The 24,290-nt window shown below is 40.9% G+C and overlaps 3 protein-coding genes and 1 non-coding gene across 6 annotated transcripts; 1 reads left to right on the forward strand and 3 right to left on the reverse strand.

Moving 5' to 3' along the window:
- Nucleotides 1–1,001: 1,001 nt before the first annotated feature.
- TRNAA-UGC lies at nt 1,002–1,074 on the forward strand. The gene has a single exon. It is a non-coding gene; the product is annotated as a tRNA-Ala (tRNA).
- A 598-nt stretch (nt 1,075–1,672) lies between these two features.
- On the reverse strand, nt 1,673–5,645 carry LOC104415502 (bifunctional 3-dehydroquinate dehydratase/shikimate dehydrogenase, chloroplastic). The gene is made up of 11 exons (XM_010026814.3): nt 5,494–5,645; nt 5,100–5,335; nt 4,397–4,502; nt 3,997–4,215; nt 3,559–3,908; nt 3,376–3,439; nt 3,188–3,293; nt 2,964–3,104; nt 2,484–2,632; nt 2,063–2,225; nt 1,673–1,966 (listed from the first exon to the last, which is right to left on the reverse strand). The coding sequence occupies exons 1-11, from the start codon at nt 5,506–5,508 to the stop codon at nt 1,923–1,925; spliced, it is 1,593 nt and encodes a 530-aa protein (XP_010025116.2). The 5' UTR covers nt 5,509–5,645; the 3' UTR covers nt 1,673–1,922.
- Nucleotides 5,646–9,312: 3,667 nt separating this feature from the next.
- Nucleotides 9,313–12,230, reverse strand: LOC104415501 (superoxide dismutase [Cu-Zn]). The gene is given in 9 exon segments (XM_010026812.3): nt 9,313–9,596; nt 10,054–10,107; nt 10,449–10,524; nt 10,650–10,681; nt 10,923–11,001; nt 11,003–11,019; nt 11,185–11,286; nt 11,383–11,478; nt 12,084–12,230. Coding segments are annotated over 8 exon segments (459 nt in total). The 5' UTR covers nt 11,459–11,478; nt 12,084–12,230; the 3' UTR covers nt 9,313–9,573.
- Nucleotides 12,231–13,133: 903 nt separating this feature from the next.
- LOC104415497 (coiled-coil domain-containing protein SCD2) lies at nt 13,134–22,924 on the reverse strand. Of its 3 annotated transcripts, none has more exons than XM_039308039.1 (17): nt 22,189–22,924; nt 21,260–21,858; nt 20,698–20,773; nt 20,550–20,591; nt 20,179–20,241; nt 20,052–20,101; nt 19,939–19,966; nt 19,039–19,113; nt 18,848–18,937; nt 18,712–18,772; nt 17,807–17,920; nt 17,566–17,687; nt 16,101–16,170; nt 15,814–15,861; nt 14,767–14,807; nt 14,081–14,207; nt 13,134–13,512 (listed from the first exon to the last, which is right to left on the reverse strand). In XM_039308039.1, exons 1-17 carry the CDS (start codon nt 22,483–22,485, stop codon nt 13,397–13,399), a joined length of 2,019 nt encoding a protein of 672 aa, XP_039163973.1. In that variant the 5' UTR covers nt 22,486–22,924; the 3' UTR covers nt 13,134–13,396. The 3 variants fall into 3 exon arrangements, with proteins under 3 accessions (XP_039163973.1, XP_039163974.1, XP_010025105.2); XM_039308040.1 differs by having other exon boundaries at nt 17,807–17,908; nt 20,698–20,776; XM_010026803.3 differs by having other exon boundaries at nt 20,698–20,776.
- Nucleotides 22,925–24,290: the final 1,366 nt, after the last annotated feature.

Here is a 24,290-nt window from a genome sequence, read left to right on the forward strand (position 1 = left end):
GACATAAGCTCCTCAAAATGTGAGCAATTTTTTTTTTTTCACAAATGATTATGACATCTAGTTATTTGAATGGTCTTCATGATTGATCAAATTACCTCTTTAGTAACATTGAAAAGTGGTTAGAGGCATGACATAAGCTCCTCAAAATGTGCACAAAACCAAAAAAGAAAGAAAGTCACAACGATGATTCTTGCCAGCTTCAAATGTTTGTATCGACTAATTTCAAAAAGGGTCCTTTCTTTTTCCGGTTTCATTATTGAAAAAGGGTTACACCATTTAGTTACTCGAATGGTCTTCATGATTGATTGTGTTACTCTCTCGGTAACAACGGAAGGTGATTAGAGGCACGAACTTAAGGCTACTCAATAAGTGAAAAAGAAAAACAAATGTGGCAATGTCAATTCTTGCCCCCCTTCAAATGTTTCATATCGAGTACAATTTCAAATAGGGTCCTTTCTTTTTCGAGGATCACTGTCGAAACGGGACCCGTGATGTTATTCATTGGTGAAGCCCCCCCGTAAGTAATCAACGGCTGAATATTCTTCCTCCTAGCGACTTGGCCCACGAGGAACGAGGCGAAAGACGATTGTACAAGAAGGATTCCGCACAACACAAGGACGCACGATATTTTTCGACCGCATCTGACGTTCAGGACACGCATTGGATTCCATCGTGTCCCATGGCGGACTTTAATGTCCTAAACCGGGTCCAGAAACTGTGCCTTTTTCTGTCGTCTTCTTGAAGAGAGCCAAGCGTTCGGGACCAGCAACTTCTCCGTCGAGAAAGCCGGATGCGGGAACTGCACCGTCGTTCGGCCATCCGACTGCCTGCCAAGAGGGAATCTGCTGAACGGCGGGCGCAACCAGATTTCCAAGATCTCACGATTTGTTCTTCTGCGCACGTGTTGCTTCGGTCAATGTGGATTGGATTCGTGCATTAGATTCTGCCACGAGAACTGCAAAAAAATTATAATAATTTCAAGGAGGAGGGTATACAAGCTTGGGGATGTAGCTCACATGGTAGAGCGCTCGCTTTGCATGCGAGAGGTACGGGGTTCGATACCCCGCATCTCCATATCTTTTTCTCTCCATTCGTTTTCACTTTTTTTATTTCTTTAATAACCCTATGATGCTATCGATAAAACATCTTTATAAAAAAAAAAAAAATTTAAGTAGTGAAGACCCACCAAGCTGATCTTGAAATTGTCGGGTTGGAAACATGTTGTGATGGTTGGAACAAGAGTGATCAGGCTGCAACTAATGCATTAGGGTTTATCTCCATCAGTGCAATGCAAGCAAAACTCTTATTGAAGGTCCCCCATGTGGTTTTTATTGACAATGTATCCAAACATCATCTTTGGAAGGAAAGATGTTTTCACTGAGTATGACGAGTTCGATGAGAAAAAGGGACAATCACTAACGGTTTAACTGTTACTGAGAAGTAACTTTCGTTGTAGCTGAATATTGTCGAGGCTTGTGGGGTCTGCATGCTTCTGTTCTTTGCATTGTTGTTGTTTACTATGGATACAATTAATCGATGGTGTGCAGCAGTTAATGGTGAGGCAATGGAAACCGTGCGAAATGAAGTGTTCTAAGAAGATCATCTGATGGAACGACATTTGTTGTCGGCGCGGATCAAGCTGGCTCAAGTAAACATAGGCACGACACACAAGGATGGAAGTACGAAATATTTCAAAAATCCAGAATCAGGGTTTACACACTGATGGCTGAGAAGAAATTCTGTAGAAATTATTGGTGACAACTTCATTGGCTTATGATGAATTCGGCACACAGTACTCAAAACAACTTATCGGAATATGCAAAAATTCGAACCCAAGGCCTTAACAAAGAGAGATGATTTTTCGGGTCGGGGATGTTCGGTTCAGCTGAAAATTGGAACTTCTTCGGATGGACGCCGCCCATCTATGCGTGTTTCTCCATGAGTGTCCTGAACAATTCCTCCGGGGCTGAAATAGGACAACGAAAACGAGTCGCTTAGAATTTGGGGTTATGAGTAGATGACAATAAGCTGAGGTACAAGAGCTTGGCGTGGATTATCTTACCAGGCAAGCCGGTGAAATTTTTATACTGCTCGAAGCCTTGACGGATCAACATTTCCGTTCCGTACACAATAACAGCTCCGGTCTCTCTCGCTTCGCGCAAGAGTCGGGTGTCCTTTGGTGTGTAAATGGCGTCGAACACCAGGCAATAACTTTTCAAAGCGTGCTGCAAGGAAAAAAATAACGCGATGCATCAATGTCCAGAAAGCCACTTCATGCACTTCTATCATTTCCACCCCGGTAAATTTTGTTTCATTTAGTAGTCTGTTTAATCCTGTTAATTCATGTTCTATTCCAGCGCTTGAATTTGCAGGAGATCGCCTGGGACTTTTCAAGCTTTCTTTGTAGAAGTAGATTCACTTCGCCTTGTAAAAGTCAATCCTCGCAAATACATATTTAGAGAGAGAGGAAGCGGAAAGCGAACCTTGGCCAAGGGGGTCTCATCAATCTTAGGCTTCATGCCGACGGATGTCGTGTTTGCCAGAACCATGCCTTCTTCCGGGTGGAAGTTCTCGACCTCAGCAAGAGTCATAGCTTGTCCTCCAACCTTGTCAGCAAGCTCTTTGGCCCGTTCTGCAGTACGAAGAATGTGCACTGTCATTACTTAGGAACCGGCATTTCGTTGCTCTATAGAGACAGATGTTGAATGACGTGTAAATTTAGATGGTCGTTTGCTTTGCAATCTGTACAATTTTAGCTGATGATGAAGATTGTGAAGGATCATCACAAACGATAGGCAGCGCAATGATGTCTCGCTAGCTTTCTACCAAAAATGGAAGCTCCTATATTTCTCCTAGGATCTTCAATTCCTACAGGACCCAATAAGGTCCTACAAGTCGCTCTGAAGTCCATAATCTCAATTCTCTCTGTTTTTGACAGTGAAAGAACGGTGAAGGTGTGTTACCGAATGTCCTATTGGCCACCACGACTCGAGCTCCCTTCTGTGCAGCTCCATAAGCGAGCGACTTGCCAGCACCACCAGCTCCGAGGACGACAAACAATTTACCAGCCAATGGTGAGGCTCCTGGGCTCACCCCGTTTAACCCTGTATTAACGGAAACACGATGTCAATGCACCATCTTGAATCTGATTAACAATTGCATTTCGCTTGTAGAATAGATAACAAACCTCTCAATCCATCCTCGATGGCAGAAATGGCACCGATATAATCAGTATTAAAAGCAGTCAATGTCCCATCAGGCCTTCTCACAATGTTGTTGATTGCCCCAATTTTCTGATGAAATTGACGGACGGAATTAGTACTGCAATTTGTCACGGTTCGATTTTGTGAATGTTTCTCAAAGATTTTGGGGTACCTTCGCAATCGGGTCGATTTCGTCCATGCACTTCAGTGCAGCTTCCTTGTGAGGAATTGTGCAGCTGTATTTTGGACAAAGCAATTACAGACTCTTAGTCAGTAGTTGTTAAACATAAGAATCCAAAATTTGTTCCTCCAATTGAACTGCAAAGCTCGTAAATAAAAAGATCTTGCTCTGTACCTGCATCCAGAAGCAAAGTCGACAGCTGAATAGGTGTTGAAGAACTTCTCGACATCGTCTACCAGAAAATGCAAGTAGACTGCATTGAGGCCGACAGACTTGTATGAGGCATTGAACAGGAGAGGACTCTTGCTGTGACCGACTGGCTTGCCGATGATACCATACACCTTGGTGTCGGGCCTGATGAGCCTAAAGTTGTATAAGTCCAACAAGTCCTTAGCTGTTGGTTGCCCTGGAGCGGATATGGCACCGGCCTCAAGCGCACCATAAGTGAGATATCCACCGAATTTGGGGCTAAGTATTCTTGAAATCAAACCCCTCTCACCCATAACAATTCCTATTATCGGAATCTGCAAAATAGCAGTTACTCATTAGAAGAGAAGCAACATCGTTAAATCATGAAGCAATCCACAAGGAAGGGGAGGGAATGTTTCTTACTTGAGAATGGACGGTTATCTGGAAAATCCTTGCGCAATCTGTAATGTCTAGTGCGGTTGTCGCAATTTTGGCTATGTCAGCACCGGTAGCTTGGATTCTTGCCACGAGATTGCCAATGGCCTCGGCTGATGGAGTGTTGTGAAAGTTGTGCGAAGACACGATGATCTTAAAGTTGTCGGGCTTCTTTCCAAGAATGGAACTGTTGAAGTCATGAGCAACCTGCAGGAGGAGTTTTTACAGCATTGTCAGCTTCCATACTTCTTTGGAGATGTTAAAGATAAGTAGACTTTCCTAAATTACATAATGAAGATTGGCTATGATTGGAACACAACTGTGACATCATACTGTATTTACAGGTCTTTCGAGTTACTTCAGGGGAAAGCAGTTGGTTGGTAATTACCTCAAGCTCAACATCTATGTAATGAGCTCCGAGCTGCATCGCCAACCGAAGAGCATCTTGTCTCTTGCTTTCATCACCTTCGTATTGGCCACCTTCCCAGACCGGCCTGTAATGGTACACCAAAGCAGACACATGAAGAAGAATCTCATGCAACGGAGATTGCTAATAAACAAGTCATTAACACACTCAACACCGTGAAAAGGGAAACTTCCACTACAAACGAGCCTATTTCCAGCAGAAATAGTCTAAAAACTGACATATCATCTTATTGTAACGATGATTTGGTTTTTCTTTTTCAATCAAACTGCTGTTTAAAAAGAAGTTTCATTTCAGACTCAGCAAGAACTCGAACCTACACGATGATCGATGGTGTCACGAATTGCCAGGATGCAACAAAGCCAAAATGAACCTGGAAAAGACGCTCATGAGCTCTGATTGACCATGCCTTCTTCTCTAATCTGAGCTACCATTCCAACGACCCTCCTAAGGAATAAGACCAATCCTAGGATACCATAGCGTCTACAGGACTAGGTTACCGGCAAACCATCAATGCTCCTTCAGGCAACCAACTGCTCATCTCCCTCACTCCACCTAACTAGCAAATGCCCTTGTTCTAGCTTCCTTCTGCAGAGAACTTGCACACATCCTAGAGGACTCCGACATGACAAAATTTCTGAGAGATTCGAGAGCTTTCGGGAGTCACCTGTAAGTGACGAGAGTGGGGAGAGGGGACTGCTTGATGAGGATCTGGAGGTCCTGGTGAGGGTTGAAGTTCCTCAGGCAGTCGAGGCGGATCTCCACGAGGTCGGCTCCAATCTCCTTGGCCTTCCTCATCTCGATCAGCATCTGGTCGACCGTGGTGCCCATCAGCGGCGTGCACAGCAGCGTGGGGCTGCTCCGGAATCCGCTCGTGCTCGTTTGGAGATCCGAAGTAGTGAACTGCATCACCATCACCCGCCATAACAAACGCGCGCGCGCGCACAGACACGCACGACATAAAAAGAAGCAAGAACCCGGAATTAGAATCAGGAAAACGAACTCGACAAACTAACGTAGTCGGCCGGACAGAACGGAAACGGAGAGGAAAGGAAACGTACCGGAACGCTGCCCATTGTTGGAGATCAAAGGTTGGAGTGTGGTGAGATTTGTTCGAGGTTGTTTTATGTTATTGCAAGGAAAAGTGAGTGAAGGGCTTGATTCTAAGAGCTTATATAGTTGCATACTTAAATGGTACACGCACTGAGTTCATTGATGTCTAGTGCATTTGTGCAAAAATTGGTTTTTGTTTTCTTTTTCTTTTTGTGGGAATTCTGCATGAAGAAAGGTAGGAGCAGCAGTCTGAAAGTTTGAAAGTTGGGTGGCAGAGAAAGTCTTGTGACCAGAGGCATCAGCCGAATTAGGTAACAGCTTCTCTTCATGGTTCATTAGAACTTTAGGTGTAACTCTGCATACATGTTGACAAAATTTAATAAGAGACCGGTGTGCAGGTTCATGATAAAAAAAAATAAGAGTGGAAGTCCTAAAATTCGTCAACAAACAACGTTTGATTAAAAAAACAATAATTAAATATTATAGTTGTCAAACTGATGTAATCAATTTATTTTATTAACTCCATCCAACTTAATAAACAAAAAATACTAATAAGTTTTAAAACTTGATTGCACTTGCAATTAAACCGAACATACAAATATTACCAAATTTGTTTTGCTAGAATTGAGCCAATTATATGTAGAAAAAAAAACAAGATAAGCAACCTGAGCCCCCTAAAAAGAACAATGTAATCCATCAACTTCCCATCTGGTTCAAGCATTAATATTAGCTTTACACACCATATCAATTTATGGAATGAGTGTATACGACATTCTTTCAAATCAAATCATCGATTTGGTACGGCCGATTTCAACCTATTTTGAGCTTTAAAGGTGATGAATTGAATGTGGTATCATGCAACATGAGGAAATACCAATTGACTTTTTTTAAATATATTTATTTATTTATTTTGGAATGAGGAGGACATTGATAGTTGAAAACTAGAAAATGAAAGTGACTCGTTTTATAAAATTGGGGAAATGATACGTAGTTGTGGGACCCACGGGGTGTCTTGCTGCGCCCACCTAAATTTCTGGGTTCCTCCAAATTAGACGTCGATGAATTGAAATGCCGCCACGAAACGCGGCTGCCATCACCTCATATATATATAATCAGGTGACAAATATAGTAAAAGTCCTTAATCTTGTCGTGAATATACATTGAGTTTTAAAATTTTAAAAAAATAATTAAGTCTAAATTTTGTTATGAAAATATGATTAAATTCTAAAATTTTCAAAAAATATAATCAAACTCTAAAACTTATCAAGTTAATTTAATCAAATCTTTCCATTAATTACACTTTTGAAAATTTCAGAACTTAATTACTTTTTGCAATAATTTTTTTTTTTCGAACTTAATTGCACTTTTTGAAAGTTTTATAACTTGATTACATTTTTATAATAAGTTTTAAGACTTAATTATATTTCTTGACAGTTTTAGAACTCAATCGTATTTTCATAACAAGTTTAAGGACTTTTAATGCACTTATTCTTATAATTATATAATCAAAACTGAGAATGCCATAAAAAACTTCAAATTTTGTATTATATCATGTATGACCTAAACCCCACGCTTGTATCGGTACAATGAGAGTACCCTGCCTATTCCCAATATTTCAACCATCCGATTAAGAAAAAATCAATTAAATACTTTGAACCTTTTTCTTTTTATGTTGCCGATACTCTAAACTTGTGCCGATATCAAGGGTCAATGTCACAATGGGCATACTTTAGGGGTTTTAGAGACTGAAAGAAAGAAATATTCATACGTAAGCATCGAGATAAATATAATTTAGGCTTTTCGACGGTATAAAAGAAAAGGCTCAGCAATATTGCTGCCAGCGGGCGTGATTTATTATAAGTTTTTTTACTTTTTAAGGGCATTAACTTCATTTCATTCTTTTTCCTCGAAAAAAATGGAAAAAACTCAACCCACATGATGAGTCCACAAGTTTTTAGTAACGCAGCCAGAAGCCCAGGATATATGAATTGTTAGTAAGTGGGCCACGAGTGGCTGGTAAGCACGTGGGCTAGTGATCCTTTCTCTCTCTCTTTTTCTTTTTTTTTTTTGCAACCTTTTATTGTTTACAATTCTGCCACACGTGCGGAACCCTCACGTTTGTACTGTGTTCTAGGGCGTGCGCATAACTCGTAAACCAATTTTTTTTAGGACTAATATTATACAAAATCCAAAACTGATAAACTCGTGATAAATTTATCTCAAATTGATATAATTATAACAAATTTATCGTCAAATTATTAAGTTGGGTAATACGTAGCAGTTGACAAGCGTACCAATTTAGAATTTTTACCCATATTTGTCATAAGTGTATCAGTTGTTGATTTCTCGTAAGCTTAATCAAATTTAATGAAAAATAACATGAGGTAAATTTATCACAAATATACTAATTTTGAAATTTTGGTACTTAAAAAATTAATTTGAAACAAATTACTCATGAATATAATAATTTGGAGTTTTTCATTAACTCTTCGTTTTTATGGAGGTGTAAAACATACAATCCAATTGATGATTAAGAGGGAGATGAGCTTTTGATACGTTGAAAGCATGATTAAATTGCTCTTCTAAGTGCCTGGTATTCCACTAGAAATTTGATACACGGACCTTGCTATGCGCTACATTTCAAGAATAACTTAGTCACGCTTATGCCAAGTTAGGGTCGGAGTTGATTCGATACGACGGCCTGGCCTCGTGAGCCGTGCTCGCGCGCAACCCCGTTCACGGCAGCCGTCCTCGCACCCAACGACTTGGCAATCGTGGCAACCTGGCCACGCAAGTCACTCGCGCGCTGGGGCGTTGTGCTTGCCCCCCTCGACGGCTCTGCCCTCGCTTGAGCCCGGAGCATCAAATCTTTCGGACACGATGCCCTAATCCCTCTGAAATGGCAATTCCATGATTGCGATGCCACACTTGCCCAAATCAGAATCAGCCATGGGCAATCAAGCAAAGATTTACTTGCTGTACCAGGCTAGTTTAACTAGTTAGACAAGAAATAGGCCCAATCCATAGAACTGACAAAATGATCCTGTTTAGCTCCTACAAAGGGTCAATTGCATCATATTCCGGCCAGATTCGATGCCTACCATCAGCGACAAATTATCGGCCTCCTCCGGCAAAAGCTCCTTCAAGAAGCTTTTTTCCCCAACTCCATTCTAATTCCATTCGAATTCATCCTCCCAGAAGCTAACCTATTCCATTCGAATTCATCCTCCCAGAAGCTAACCTATTCCATTCGAATTCATCCTCCCAGAAGCTAACCTATTCCATTCGAATTCATCATCCACTGACGGTAAGCGGACGATGAATGCTCGCACAAAGCTTGTCCTAGAATTAAGCTCAACTTGGGTTTTCTTCCCAATGATCTCCTGCGTGCAAATTGAAGATTCCAAAACACGGACTGCATACATACGGGCGCTTCATAAGACACCCGATGGTATGAACATAAGCTTGGTGGTCTATACGAGTAAAATCACATGCTCGCAACATGGCTTTCATAATCGTGGGTGTTAAATTTTCCGAGCAGTTTTTCACCTGTCGGCATGCTTGAGAAAAAAGAACCTGAGATTGTGTAGTTAACTCAGAAAATTATCCAGTCCATCGTATGCCAAATCACTTATTAGATGCAAGCACCCATGCATAGCGTATATGGAAACTCGCCGGGACTGGGTGCTTGGCTCTCATCAGTTCATGGCGCTAGGGCACCAATGGGAGCTCCTTTTTGGTTTCCTACAGAACAAATCAAGTGATATGTGCCCGGCCTTATAGAACATGAACAATGAAGCCATCAGCCCATAATGGAAGAGCTAGAGACGAAAAATTTGCTAGAGAAGCCATTTTAAAATAGCAGATGACCGAAATATAGACAAACCCAAATCCAGGTGACATTATAGTTGATAGCCTCTACAGGTTCGCAGTATCGGAGATAACAGCCAATACCAAAAAGCACATCAACTGAGAGTTTTAACCAAAAGCAGACACTCTGAAAATATGCTTTTACTCAAGATTCCAACCCCCAACAGGCTCCTCATGCATAGCATGCGTTAGATACTTATGTGGTCGATTGAGGCAGCTCATCCCTGAAGACCGATGATACCTGCAATTGAGAGAAATAAACCACATAAGAATACTCATCTTATGAGTTGGTTATAAAATACATTATAAGGACAAATCCTACGACTACAATAGAAGTATATCTTTTTATTCCATTCAACACATCAACTAACCTATAGAGCATGCCCCCGCGAAAACACACTCCACATCACACAGAATCATGTGTACGATGCATAAGAGAGAGAGGGGGAAACGGGGGAAAGAAAGAGAGGGGGGGCTAAATAAGCACACACCTAAGTAACCTTCTTAGAGGAACGTAAAGATTCCAAAAATCCCCACCCAAGAAAAAGATAACGAATTGAAACACGAGAAAACGAGGACATACACTAATCATCCCCATGCTACAGGAAAGGCCTTTCAATGGAGAAACATGGACACTTATCCGCCTTGCATGCATCAACACACAGCATTATGTCAGATGATCAAACAAATCTACTCACCGCAAGCAACTCTGCCACCAGCATTTCCAGTGGTTTTGCTAAGTTCATGTCCACCTGCAAAAACAAAACAAAGCTCATTAAAGTATCAAACACAACGGTCAATTGTTTCATAGTTCCAATTTTCAAATATCAGTATAACAAGTATTAGTTTGAACTAACGACAACAGAGGCAAACAAAAATCGTCAAATCAACAACCAATCGGTTTGCCACAAACACAAATTAATCCTCTGCTTAAGTTCCTCAAGATTCCACCTAGATCTCCTATCAGGCTTTCAATCAAGTAACCAGATCAGATAACGTACATAAAGGATAGTGTGTAGAAAGTTCATATTTATCATGTAAGAAGATTATCAAGTCAGCATAAAGATTTTACAGAGAAAATTTCAAAAATTACCCTTGCCAAGATCATCAGGATCTGAATGGACAACCACAGCCCTTCCAACAATTGAATTAGGTCCAGTGAGAGGAATCTGAAAAAGCAGACATGTCCATTAGGAAACTGTACGACACTCAAGCCAGATGCACCCGAAATCAAGAATGAGAAGATGAAAACAGAGAAGGAAGATAAGGAAATGATGCAGGGGCAAAGACAGACCTGCTTGTCAGTAATGGTGAAAGTAGCAGTACCTGGAAAAGAAGGCAAAAATATATCAACCCTAAAATAGCACCACAAACTAAAACAGTAATCAGATATAGGTCAATCCTGATTTTCAAAAGCCTTTTATTAGGACATGTAGCAATAATAAACCAATCAAGAGCCAACACAGATATACAATGTAGGGATGTCATTACGACAATCAGTGAAACCACTCATGCTGCAACAACTATTGCCACAACAAATGGAGTAATTAGATAATAATAGACATACCATTATCACCAACAGTCACATTTCCCAAATCACCAGCATGACGATTCTCATCTTCAGGGGCACCATGCTCCTTACCAGACAGGATTGAAATGTGGTCCTGAAACAAAGTAATCACAGAGAATTATGGTCAAAATGCATCCTTTATCTTGCACTATGTATGGAAAAACGAATGCTTAAACGTGCACAAACATCAGAAATGCAGAAACAATTCTTTTTCCCTTTTTCTCAAAAACCAAAGTGAGAATTTTCTTCCACTCAGTACCAGTTGACATGCAGCCATTTGTGGTGTCCCCAAGGGCATGAACATGGAAACCATGAAGCCCGGGCTTCAGGCCAGAAAGACTTCCGGTCACTGTGGTCGGGCCTGCACATCATTGCAACCGATAAACCGAGATGATCACGGTTAACCGCATCAATAAGCAAAAGACCAAGACCGTTCAGCAGATCACGCTAAGCTTACCATCTCCTTCTTGGACGAAGTGGACGGTGCCAGTGACACCCTCGCTGCTTCCGAGTACGGCAACGGCCTTCACCATTTTTTTTTTCCTTTTGTGATCTAAAGCCAATAATAGCACTTCAGATCATTAATCAAGTCACGGAACACAATATCAGCAAGAGATTGCGAAAAAAGACTTTGCATTGAACACAACCACAAAAGGCGACGAACGAGAAACTAAGTCCGCGGTCGGCGTCGGCAAAGCTCTCGCCGGCCGAGTCGCACTTCGAAAAAGGCCCGACGCGATCGATACAGTGGCAAACGAAACATATCGAGCACGAGCGTAACTCGATCGCCCCTTGCGGCGACGGTTTCCGTCATACGCTTCACCGCATTCGCTTTGGAAAACACTAAAGAATCATGAACAAGCTGCACAACAGAGATCATCTCTCTCTCTCTCTCTCTCTCTCTCTCTCTCTCTAGAGGATCGACGATGTCCACAGAACAAAGCGGAAACAGGAAAGGTCCGAAAGAACGAACGATCCGACGATCGCGCTCCCGTCGGCAACCCAGCTCCGGCGGGAGATCAACGGCTCCATCTCCAATCGAGCGGCTTCAGAACACACGAAAACGACAGAACAGCGACGGGCTAGTCTCGCATCGCGAACGAGGATTCTTGCACAGTTTCGACGCATCGAGAAGAGGAGAGGAGAGAATCGACCTACCTCAGAGCACCCCTTGGGAGATAGAGAGAGAGAGAGAGAGACTGGCAGGCGCAGAGAACGCAGGCGGAGGGAGGCGATGAATGCGAGCTGAACTGTTTCGGTTCACTCTTTAAGTGTATAGAGCGAGAGAGAAGAGAGAGAGGGGCGCGAGGTTCTAGAGTTTTCTCCCACCAAACCGCGCACTTCCACTTGTCGCCTCCTCATCTGCCAGGGGAACTTTTTATCTGGTGAAACAGTACAGGCAAAAAGTCAAAAAAAAAAAAATCATAAACTTTATCAACGTGACACATTTAATCTTTGATTTTTTATGATATTAAAATTTCAAACTTATATTCATATACACATATATTTATCTCAAATTTTTCTATAACACTAAAAAATCCAAATTTATATTTTTGTAACACCAAAAGCTCCAAACTTTTATTTTATAACACCAATAATCCTAAAATTATATTCATGTAACATATTTATATCAAAAATTTAATGTCATAAAGAAAAATTTGAGATTTTTTGTATCACAAAAGAAAAGTTTAAAATTTTTGACATCACAAAATATAAAATTTAGAGTTTTGTTATCATAAATTTTTTTTGAGATAAACATATGACAATGAGCATAATTTAAGATTTTTTATAATTAAAAATGGGATTTTGCAACTGTTTGATTGGCTCGAGTTTAGATAAGCCCCTTGCCCCTTTTAACTTTTTCCACCGTTTTATTGTAACGCGACAGATCTCAACCATCGAACGGAGTACTGGGGCCGTTGTGTTTTTTCGATTTTCGATCCGATGAGAAAGAGGTTCGGAAGACGCGCGATACCCCCTCGAGACCATACCGGAACCGCGACTGCTCAATTATTGGAGGCAAGTGGACCCATACTTGGCAATTCCTCCGGTTCCTCTGAAAGGGACCGAACGCGAATCGACAGCTTGTTCGAACTTTGTGCGGCAGCGGGATCGAAAATTCCGATTCGGATGTGATCGCACAAGCTTTCGAGATGACTCCATCCGTCCGAGGTAAAACGAGCTCCGGGGGAAACTGAAAAAGACATATTGGAAATGCACGTCTAGCTTTGACGCACGGCAATTAAGTAATAAGGTTAAATAGCCCAAAATAGGCGCGTCTAACATCTAATGTGTTGTTCGATAAATTTATAGTAAGCTCGCTCGGGATTTGTCCTTGATACATGGCGCGAATCTACACAAGGAAAATGGAGGAGATCCGGATTCTTCCTCGAGAATCGGTGTGGTTTGATCGATGGCTCTCCTTGATATCTGTGATGGGGGATGCGAGTGAATTTGTCGGCGGTAGAATGTCAGGTGTCATTTTCTGCTCTGACATTGCCGTTGTCCAGCGCGGATCCTTTGCGCGAATCTTCCCACAGCTGGTCCTCGATGCCGAGCTTCCTTAGCTCAGTGAGACCTCGCTCGACTGAATATTAAAGCAAAATGGAGATGAATCAGTGTATAATAACATAAAGAAATGAGAGAGCAAGCAAACACAAGGAGCAAATCAAGTACAGCATGACGGTAACATAAAGAGTCCCACAACTTCATATGTGCAGCTGATATTGTTTCATCAGTACCCTGACCGGTAAAAGCTAACCCGACCCAGAACAACCTAGGCATTGGTTTCTATTTCAAAGCTTGTTCAGGAGGGTTAGTAGAAATTGAAACAAAACGCTCATCCGCAAGACAATCTTCCGACATCGGCTTTAATCTAATGAATGACATTCTCCAATCTGGAGCATTGACAGAATAATGTCAGCATAGCAGCAAAAAGGCGAAGCTGTGAAGAAACCGAAGGATGCTTTCCCGAAAGATTAAAATGCAACTTAAATTCAAGGTGGATCGAACACAATGGCAATTCATTGATGCGAAACTAAACCTTACAAGGGGAATTGCCATGATGCAATTCATTAAGCTAAAACCAGACTCTTTTCATTTCTTGACCTTTTTTTGGTGAGATTTTCATGGAGAGAGGGAGTAAGAGGAAGTACCATCGACCGCGTCTTGCGATGTAGGTGACCGAGTGCTTTGGTTGATAAGGAATTGCAGGCGCTCGTCTGCTACATCTATTTCCAGCCCATGGTTTTTTGCTCGTCTCCAAAAGTATGTCAGCCATGCCTGCCACAGGCCCGCCACACGGTCAGACATATAAGAAGTGTTGGAGTGGGTGCAACTTTGGTATAGCGATGTTAAAAGCATATAGACTACAATAGTAATGCTGAAAATGCTGATGAATGATCTTACTTTTGCTCTCTAAGTTTGTGTACGAAGTTCGGATGGTGAACATGCATCCACCTATTAAGGCAACTCCTTATTAATTTTCATTTTATGATGTTTGAGCATTGATGTGACCAAATAAACTATTTGAACTCCAGTTCTACTATTCATCGAATAAGCAGTACAGATTGATCTTTAACAATTAATGATCATATCATCCTACAAGCATATTTGGTGCCTACAGTTCATTCCTTTCCATCAGCACACTTGTACACACAAAGCACTAGGAGGGCCCTCAAGAAATGCCAAGTGTCTCTTCCAATATAGAGTCATAGACGGCCAAACAGCCAGAGAAAGAAATAGAAAAGAAGTCTGTCCATTATCTTCATCCATGGAGAAGGGAATGCCTATTTATCGATTAGCTTCTAAGCCTTTACCGCAAAAATGATGCCGAACCTACCTGCTTGAAAAGCACATCTTCAGATTCCTCTTTGCTCAGTTCTGCATGTATGGTTGCTTCGTTAGAAATTTGCCCACATGTCAGAGAGTGCTATAAATCCAAGAACTTACAAACAACACATATCATCCGGAAAGAAGAGAAATTAGGAAAAGAAGGTAAACTGAATATGGAAAAATGGAACTGATGATAATGGAAATAGGTATCGTCAAATATTCCCGCAGCATGGATGAGACATCTGATACATTTTTGATATTTCAATCAAGCATATTCCGTCAAACCTAAAGTTAGAAATTCATTTCCATAAATAATTTTTATGCTGTGAAAAAGAAACAACAAACAACCTATTACCCACAATGTGAAGTGGGCTCATTCAATCTTCTTCTGTGATTGCGACAAAAATTTATTGGAATAGAGGAAAGCGAAGGAGAGAGACCTAGACAAAAACTTAAAGGGGAAGATCTTGAGTATTTGAACTTTAGCAAACACTTGATACCCAAAGTATAAGGATTAAGATTGAAACAACATATTGAGCATTGGGACAAAATTTCATGTCAAGTGAGCATGAAATTCCAGAGGCTATTTAAATCTGCAAAGTACTGTGCCTTAATGTTTTTCTCTTCTGGAATTAATCTATATCATGATCAAACATTTATTCTGAAACAAGATACAAAACCATCCAAGGAAAAGAGAGTTGTAGCGAACTTTCATATGGTCAATTGCTTTTCCATAAGGAGGGAAAGGAATTAGGTGAAGTATTACCCAAAGTTGTCCTAAATTGGTTTGACCACAAAAGAGGGGGGGTAAGTTCACTGGATTATTTAGTTGTTTAAGCATTCATTCCAAGTCAACGCAAAAGCTCCAACTTTCACTTGCGTTTTAACTTTTACTCAAGACACCTATCGTATTTACCATCCGTCTATTCTCAGAAACCAAGCATATAACACAGTGGTAAAGCTTACAACAAATTAAAATCCTTCCACATTCACATGGCTGTTAGTATGCTGAGAAGCAATGTCATATTTAATATTTTGTAGATACAATACTTACCAAATACTTCTGTCTGTCCCTCAATTGGCAACTTCAAGTCATATACACCTAATTAGAGAAAGAAACGATATATGAATAGCCATAACCCTAAACACTTAGCAACATGGAAAGACGAGAAAGAACAAAAATTGCTTTCAGAGCTCAAAAGGAATGATTTCAGTCCAAGAATATGACCCCCAGCTTATTGGGACTCCAAGCAAATTAACTCGTGAACTAAGTGAATTGGTAAGTACACAAAAGTCTACAAGCAAGATGGAAATCTGGGTAATTGAACTGTAACCTCATACCTGCATCACCAGATTTGAGAATGCTTTTACGTCGGTGCTGAGCCATTGCAAGCAAAATTGCATCCTCCACCTTTTGAAAGAATAGCTTTAGCTCCAACGCATAGTGGAAGGATTACATTTTACATGAATTTATAGAATGAAACAAAGATCTGAAAGGTCATGTTCCTTGCTGAAACATATCAACATGCGGAATACATTCCTTTTGAAACTTATAAAAGAGCAAATCCAAACTGATGATCTTGCATACAGCCATGATGAAAAATAACAATCGAGATGTCATCTAGATATGCGGATCATTTTACTCATATGCCATCAAGAACAAAGAAACTCAATTCGATGTTTGAATCCTGTTACCTTGAGGCTATAGATCATAGATAGATTGTCTTCTCTTAATTAGAACTTTGACAAACATTTACTTGTCAGTGAAGATTTGTTGCTATTTACTTGTGCATCTTGAGGAACAACTCCACAAAGTCTCATGGAAGGTCCAATGAAGGATCAGTTGCCTATTTGCAAGACATAAAATATGGGCAACATGCACAATAACCAACCTATAAAGCTAGTTGAAAAGTTGGAAAAATCTTCTTTTCTTCCTTGTTTTCTCCAGAAACTGATTTTCCATTTAGAGTCACTAAACAAGAAACAAGAGCTTATCCGTCAACAACTTTTAACAACAATTCCCTCTGTCGTAATTAGAATACTTCCTCATTTTCCTTAGAAAATGTCCACATGTGGCTGCAAATCTTTTGTTTATTTTAAATTTTAACAGTGATATGAAGGAATTGAGGAGAAATTTTAACAGGGATTTCGCTTTGTCATCAATAACTAGCCTGTTAATCACTAAAAAGTTTAGTCCATAACTAACAGCATGTCCATCTTAATTCCCAACAATGTTGAAAAGGAACTCGACCTATACCCATATCTATCACCTCTATGCAAACCAATAGAAGTAGCACTGATGAAACTTTTTTTTTATTTTTTAATGTGAGGACCTCAACTACCTCCATGTGCATCTTACAAGCCAAGACATCATTAGCGGCAGTTCCAACTCATTCACCTTTTTCTTGAGGTCATAGAATAATATAGTTGGACTTTTAGTGTCCTTTGTCTTGGTGCTGCATGTGAAATCTCATTAGCATCATTTAACCATGGTTGAAGCTTAAATTGTGTCCTGTGTTACAACAGTAACCCGTGAAAAAGTTTGAGCCCGCAGGTATTCACATACTTCATAAGTAAGAAAGTGAATCGCTTTTAATTTTTTTTTTTTCATTGTTCAAAGATAGCATATTCACCTCAGGTGAAGTTATCCGATAGAACCGCAGTGACACTGTATTCCAACATTGCATGCAGATATGCATTAAAAAAAGTTCCAACAGATAGAACAATCCATGCCATCCAGCTGAATGCGTGACTTCACTCTTCATTTAAAAGAAATTGGATGACATGAAGAGGATATAATAGAAACCTTCAATGAAGCTAGTTCCCGCAAACCTTTCTCAACTAAAAGCATGCTCTCAATATTCAGCTCTCCAGAGTGCTCGTTTTTATCTCGTGGAAATCTGTCTCTTTCATTCATATTGTCATAAACTGCTCAATTAAAAGCACAAGTTGATACCATGTCAGCAAGAAAGTCAATCCATTATATGTGACTTTCTCAGTATAGTGAGGGGTAAAAAGAACTAGTACTGAGAAAAAAAAGGGTTTACTATATGAATTCTTTTCTTTAGCTTTTTGCCCTGCAGCTAGTACAACTTCCATGGGAGAAGGGGCAAGGGATGACCAGTGTTCGTGCTTTGCTTCAGCGATTTCTGCATGAATACCTGCCATAAGATTTTAAGGAGACATTGAAGCTTTGAGGAATTTCTGCCGTCTTTCTAGGGCAAGTCTGTGAAAGCCATGCGAAGACAACTATAATTATGTTATAGACACACTTTAACAAACAATCAGACTTTTCCAGTGTCAATCTTTTCTTTGGTCATTAATAAGATCGTCAGAGAATATTTCTATCTGCACAAAAATATAAACAGTCCGTAAAAAATTTATTCTCAAACTCTCACTGTTGGACATCAAAGAACTCTAATCAGATAATAAGATCATGTTCTCTACTAGAAAGAACAATGGAAGCAACAGCTTCCATCGGATGTAGGCACTAATTGAAATATATTGATAGCTCCTGGTTCAACGATATGGATAGCAAAGGACTTTGCACACCTACGAGGAATGCAAAAGCAGTATCCTCTCCTCGTGTACTTGTCACATTTTTGGTGTTTCTATGTGCCTTCTCCATGGAAGGCATGAGATAATCAGACTGATAAGCTCTCTTTTATTTTATGAGTAGTATTTGTGTTCCCTTTTAGCAGAGTTGCCTCTGGCATGCTCACAGAGAGTGTCATAGACTCATAGCTTCATCAATCATCCTAGCAGGATGAAGCAGTTTAAAACACACACACACACACACATGCAAGGAGTCCAGAAATTCCATTTAACAGAATGTTTTACATGACTTGACAAAATGAGTAGTTGCACCTCTGCTACAAATAAGTATAAATGATTCAAATTATCCAATTATAATGTAAAAAGTGGTATGTTCTCAGTTACGAGAATGACTTACCGTATTTAATACATAGACTCCAGTACCGAGCAAGCCAACATCTCTTTAGGACCACTTCCTCCTAAGATGACAATTAGCAGGAAAGGTTAGTTGGATGAATAAAATAAAACACATGAAAAATGCTTGATTTAACAACCATTTCTTCTCGGGTCAGTATGGTCCTCTGAGAAATTGTCTGAACTTCATGAAGCTTCTCCCATGCAGATGTTGCCTCATCCCTTGCTATCTACTCAAGATTCAGCACATAACAACATCAATAAGTTCATCAGCCTACTCCAAGAACTATAAGTAACTAACATGTAGCATGTATATTGAAGTTGAGAATACCTCAGCTTCAATTTGAAGATTAGCAATCTCTTCTGTTTTCCCTCCTTGAGTCTGTCCCGCATCTCTTAGAGCAGCCTACAAAAATTTCAGTACTGGTTAATGAAGGCTCTGGTCCTCCCTGTACCCCTCCAAAAAAAAAAAAAAAAAAAAAAAAAAAAGAAGTCCCCTCATGTATGAACTGAATGATTCATTACTGAGATAATATTTTGCAAGATTAGAACGATATTTTGCAAGATTTAAAACTGAACAAAAGTAACAAGTGCTGCATCCGCATTCATCCACATGCCTGGCCATAACATTCTAAATGTTGTTGATCAAGCAAAGGATTGGCATGTAATTTCATCGAGTAAACAAATGCCTATGTCTGACTATTACGATCTAATCCCTACAATTGCTCTTCCTCTATTTACCTGGCGGAGAGTACACACAGCAGAGTTAGAACATTCTATACAGGGTTACCCAACATATCGTCAGAGTTCCTCTTAATGTTCCATAAGTAGATCTTTTTGTCCTTGCACCCCCTGCCCCCGGCCTAGATTTCTTCATGGCAAAGTGACACTTGGTGAAAAATCAGGCAAAATTGAAGATTCAATTATCTTAGTAATCTTGGTCTAGAATATCTCTCCATCTTCTTAGCTTCCTTTCACTTGCTTCGTTTACATTTCTGCGTTGATATTATTCGTGTGTATGTCCTTACATGTCTTCCCCACAGACAAAGAGTCTCTAAAATAATGAGATGGCACAAACTCTGCTTTAGGAAGCAGAATCATGCCAGGGACAATCTATATCGATCCATGTGGTAACATGCAATATTATCCATCTTCATGGGTGGTGCCCCTAAAACAAAGAAAAGGTCCCAAATATAAGGGCTTGAAAAGCTAAGCAAGGTAGAAAACAGACCTCCCTTTGCCGCAAGGCTGCTTCCTTTCTGAAGAGCTATCAAGAATAAAATGTTAGAGAGCATAAAAGTCGGCATCATCAAGAAACAACTCCGAAGACAATGACAGGCTTGCCTGCTCAAAAGACGAGCTTCCAAATTTACCCCTTCACCTAGAGAAGAAATCTGAGAAAAGAGATCCCATAAGATATATACAAGAGGTCATTGACAATACACAAAATAGAGTGAACAAAGTACCACACCTGCTTCTCAAGCTGCCAAGCTTTATCCTCTGCTTCGTCACACCTCTCTTCTGCAAGTTGAAGCTGGCAAGAGCAAGTATCTACCATCAAGATGGAGCTAGTAGAAATAAATAAAGAATAGAACTACAACCCCATGGATATTTATCGTAGTCCTAAAGTACTTACAACTTGATGATGACTGAAATTGTACTTAAAGATACTGCATGAATTGAACTACCACTTTAATATTTCGAACTTACTGGCACTGCAGCATCTTGAAATAATGCCTGATAACTAGTATTATTTCCATTCACTTTACTCTCAAAATTACCTTAATTGACTCGGTCCTAAAAAGATAAGTCGATAGGGGGAAAAGGAACAAGCAACATTACCTTTTCAAGTAAGCTGTCATTCTCTTCTTGTAGCATATCAAGCTGAAGAAACAAACCAGACAAGCATATTGATGTTCTAGTATAGCCTGGATGTGTTAAACAATTGCATTCTGCCTTGATATATGTGCAACCCATAATACGTCCATACCTCATCTTGTAAAGCAGAAGCAGATCGGTGATTGCTAGTCTCTTTTGTGCTCATGTTATCCCAATCCACAGACAATCTGCTGATAGAATGAAATCAAAAGGAATCAGCCATTTGGCTTATGAACTATATCAAACAATATAAACAATTAAGAACAAATATCTTCTTAATAGTCCCTAAAACCTACTAATAAAAGTACCACAAGAAATTTCAATTAATAAAAGCTCAAACATAGAGCAACAGTATTACAGTAACACAGCAAATTGGGCAACAAGTAGTTAAGGGTATTGTTTTTGTTGACATTTCAAAATTTGTTCTCGGTTGACAGTGAGAAATATCTCAATGCGCAGTTGTTCTAGTTCCCCAATGTGCAGTTGCTTACATCGCAATGCCTGTGCTTCCAAAAGCCAAACAAGGGTATCCCAAACAAATAAAAGTTCTTTCGTCAATGAAACATTTGAGAAAACTCGTGTTGACCTCGAGTTTGATCTCTAATTAATGAGGAAGATAGCGGTAACAAAGCTTTCTAAGTGGCTAAATTTGCTAGCAAGGATTGGAGTAATACCTTTTGTCTCTGCGATGTTCAACTGGAGTCTCAGTTGGAATGACAGAGTAGGATGGCTTTAAAGATATCGGGACACTAGCAGGCACCATAGTCACTGTTTTAACTCCTAAAAATGGACGGCTACCTGATGTTGAACGAGCGGATGGAGGTTGTTCTGGGATAGTTGACTGAGATGGCCTGCTCGTTACCACCACCGAGCGAGCAGGAAGAGATTGTTCGGCGGCGGCAGAGTGAAATGATTGAGTGGGAGTCGATATATGAGCCAACGATGGTTGTTCTGTGTTAGCTGACTGGGGCAACCTGCCCGCCACCACGGAACGAGTAGGTTGAGATTGTTCAGCGGCAGCAGAATGAAATGATTGAGTTGGAGTTGATATATGAGGCAGTGATGGTTGCTCTGCGTTAGCGGACTGCGGCGACCTGCCAACAACCACTGTGCGGCTCGGTTGAGATTGTTCAGCAGCAGCAGATTGAGCCGACCGAGTAGAAGTCGACATCCGAGCCAATGACAGTTGATCGATGGAGTTCACGGGCGGCGATGGTCGCCCAATTGCTGATGAACGTGCCGAATGTGGCTGCTCTACATGGGGACGAACTGACTGACACCAATCACAAACAGTCGGAAGTGAGCAACGACACTGAAAATACGCAACACAAACACGAGATATTGAAACATGTAATCCAGATAAGCGAGCCGAGCCAGCACATCCCTTACTGCAGTTAGTATGCTTGACCTCCAAACTATGCTAATTCAATACACCCCATTTTCTCTGATGAACTCATTCAATATGCTTAGTCGACTTCTTCGAAGATTAATTTCATGATCTAAGTACCATTTGAAGAAAAGTTAAGAACTGCGCTCATACAGCTGGAAAACTACCACAAATATCGAATTCCAATCGACATAAATAGTCCAGCCAAGTGAATACCATCGGCGAGCGACCCCGTGGAGCACGTCCGCCGGCCAGCCCTATGCTTCCGGCACCGCTGGCCGGAGTGTACTCGTACGAGAGGTCATCATCCTCGTCATCCTCATCGTCGCCGAGCTGATGCGCCATCACCTGGGCGAGCCTCTGGGCGGCGGCTTTCGTCTGCGCCTTCTTCATGTACCCCGTGGAGCCCGACCGCGCGTGCCGGTGGAGCGGCGACCTGGTCGGGGACGCCGACCCTCCCGGCGTCCCGGGGTTGCTCTGCTGCCTGACGTACAGAGGCCTCATCCGGTCCATCTAGATCGAACGAATCGGTCACACAGAAGCAAAACTCGACTCGAACAGCGGCTCATGCAGGCAATTCTCGCTCGCGAACGTCGCGAAATAGCAAGAGATCGTCAGGAAACGCTCGGAACCGACGGCTAAAGCAGAGCGGGAAGCCACCTTCTCGCTCACGCGATCCGCGAACGCGGCGGCGCGAATGCCGATTTCGACGAGGACGCGATCGACGGAACGACGATCCTAATCATCTCGACGAACATTACTTTTTCGAAAGGAGAAGCGACGACCGATGCGTCAGCCTCGATGCCGTCGAACGCTCGGGAGGATTCGTACGTCGTTCACCATTTTCGATCGATCGATCGTCTGAGAATCCGTCGGGTTTCGCCCGGCTAAAGCGGGATCGGAAAACGCGAAGATCCTATCGTCGAGGGAGGGGAAAAAGCTGAACCGAGATGGAAGACGAAGAAGAGCCGTGGCGACGAGCTGTTTTAACGGGCGCGAAGATGGGGCCCAGCGATTTCCCTCCCGCCCTGCCGCGGATGGCGCCATTTGTGCTGGAGGAGAAAATTTGGCGGAGCGATGCGGTGCCACGTCAGCCCCCGACGCATCAGGGCCCTTGATATTGACGGGTCCCGCATGGGACATCCGTGATTTCGCGGGCCCGGGATGTATTTGACTGACGTGTGTCCCACGCTTTTCCATATTAAGGATGGTGACACAAAGTTAATTGTAACCCATGAATTTTAATTCTGTATCAAATACCATCCTTAAACTTTTAATTATTCAATATAATTTTTAAAATTTTGACATGTATTTAATTTTGTACGTGAAAATATTCAATATTATTAAACGTTTTCATGTAGTCCAATAACTAAATTGAATACCTACTAAAAGTTAAAAACAATGTTACACGTCAATCTAAATTTCAATGACTATATTGAATAAATTTAAAATTAGGATCATATTCAAATTCACAAGTCATTTATATCATTTTATCCTCTATATTACAACAAGAATATGGGCAGAAATATCATAAAACACATCATATTCTTTTTCCAAAAAGAAAAATTGCACCCAATACCAATGTTTATCATGTATCAATTTTTCTTTTGTCACGGTGAGCATCGGCAAAAATGAAAAACATAATATGAGTACCTTTTTTAGTTCGGGGCATGGTTAGATGTAAAAAATGTGTCAATTTCGTACATGACAACTATACTCTCGCGTTGTAATTATGTGCTCGATTTTAGGGATTAAGCATACAACACAGATTCGATATTCACCCCCATCGAATACAAACAGATTGGATGGCTATGCTGAATCATTGTAAAAATCCTCTCTAGTGATTAAGGTTTGCGTTTATTTGTATTTTTATTCAAAAATTGTTCAAATGAATAGAAATATAAAAAAAGAAAAACTATTTCTCGTTCCGAGAACAATTTTTACCAGAAAAATGTGTTTAGTAAATTTGTTCGGGAATTAAAAAAAAACCGAAACATGTTTGGTAAATTTATGTTTTTTTTTTTCTTTTAATTTTTTAATTTTTTTTTCTTTCTTTTTTCTTCTTTTGGCTGGTCGTCGGCCTCGCGCATGGCCAGCGACCCGCCGACGAGGGCCGGCGACCTCGCCCAGCCACAATGGGGCCCACCGGCGAGGCTGAGCCTCACAGTGGTTGGGCAAGACTCGGGCTCACCTTAGCTGGGCGAGCTCACGATCCAATCAACGGGGAAAGCTATGAAGTAAGCAAGTCATCGACCATGCCAGCCAGGTATGAGAGTGGAGTTCAGGATCCAATCAACGGGGAAAGCTATGAAGTCGGT

Source organism: Eucalyptus grandis, chromosome 3 (genome assembly GCF_016545825.1).
Source record: "Eucalyptus grandis isolate ANBG69807.140 chromosome 3, ASM1654582v1, whole genome shotgun sequence".
Classification (NCBI taxonomy): domain Eukaryota; kingdom Viridiplantae; phylum Streptophyta; class Magnoliopsida; order Myrtales; family Myrtaceae; genus Eucalyptus; species Eucalyptus grandis.

Excerpts from the sequence above, each read along its gene's own strand:
- LOC104415497 (XM_010026803.3), bottom strand. The coding sequence starts at position 22,485 with ATGGACCGGATGAGGCCTCTGTACGTCAGGCAGCAGAGCAACCCCGGG. Across the intron at positions 20,242-20,549 it reads ATGACAGCTTACTTGAAAAG|CTTCAACTTGCAGAAGAGAG; the intron begins GTAATGTTGCTT and ends TGCTCTTGCCAG. Across the intron at positions 18,773-18,847 it reads TACTGACCCGAGAAGAAATG|GAGGAAGTGGTCCTAAAGAG; the intron begins GTTGTTAAATCA and ends TTGTCATCTTAG.
- LOC104415502 (XM_010026814.3), bottom strand. Across the intron at positions 4,503-5,099 it reads CCCACTCTCGTCACTTACAG|GCCGGTCTGGGAAGGTGGCC; the intron begins GTGACTCCCGAA and ends GTACCATTACAG. Across the intron at positions 4,216-4,396 it reads ACATAGATGTTGAGCTTGAG|GTTGCTCATGACTTCAACAG; the intron begins GTAATTACCAAC and ends CTCCTCCTGCAG.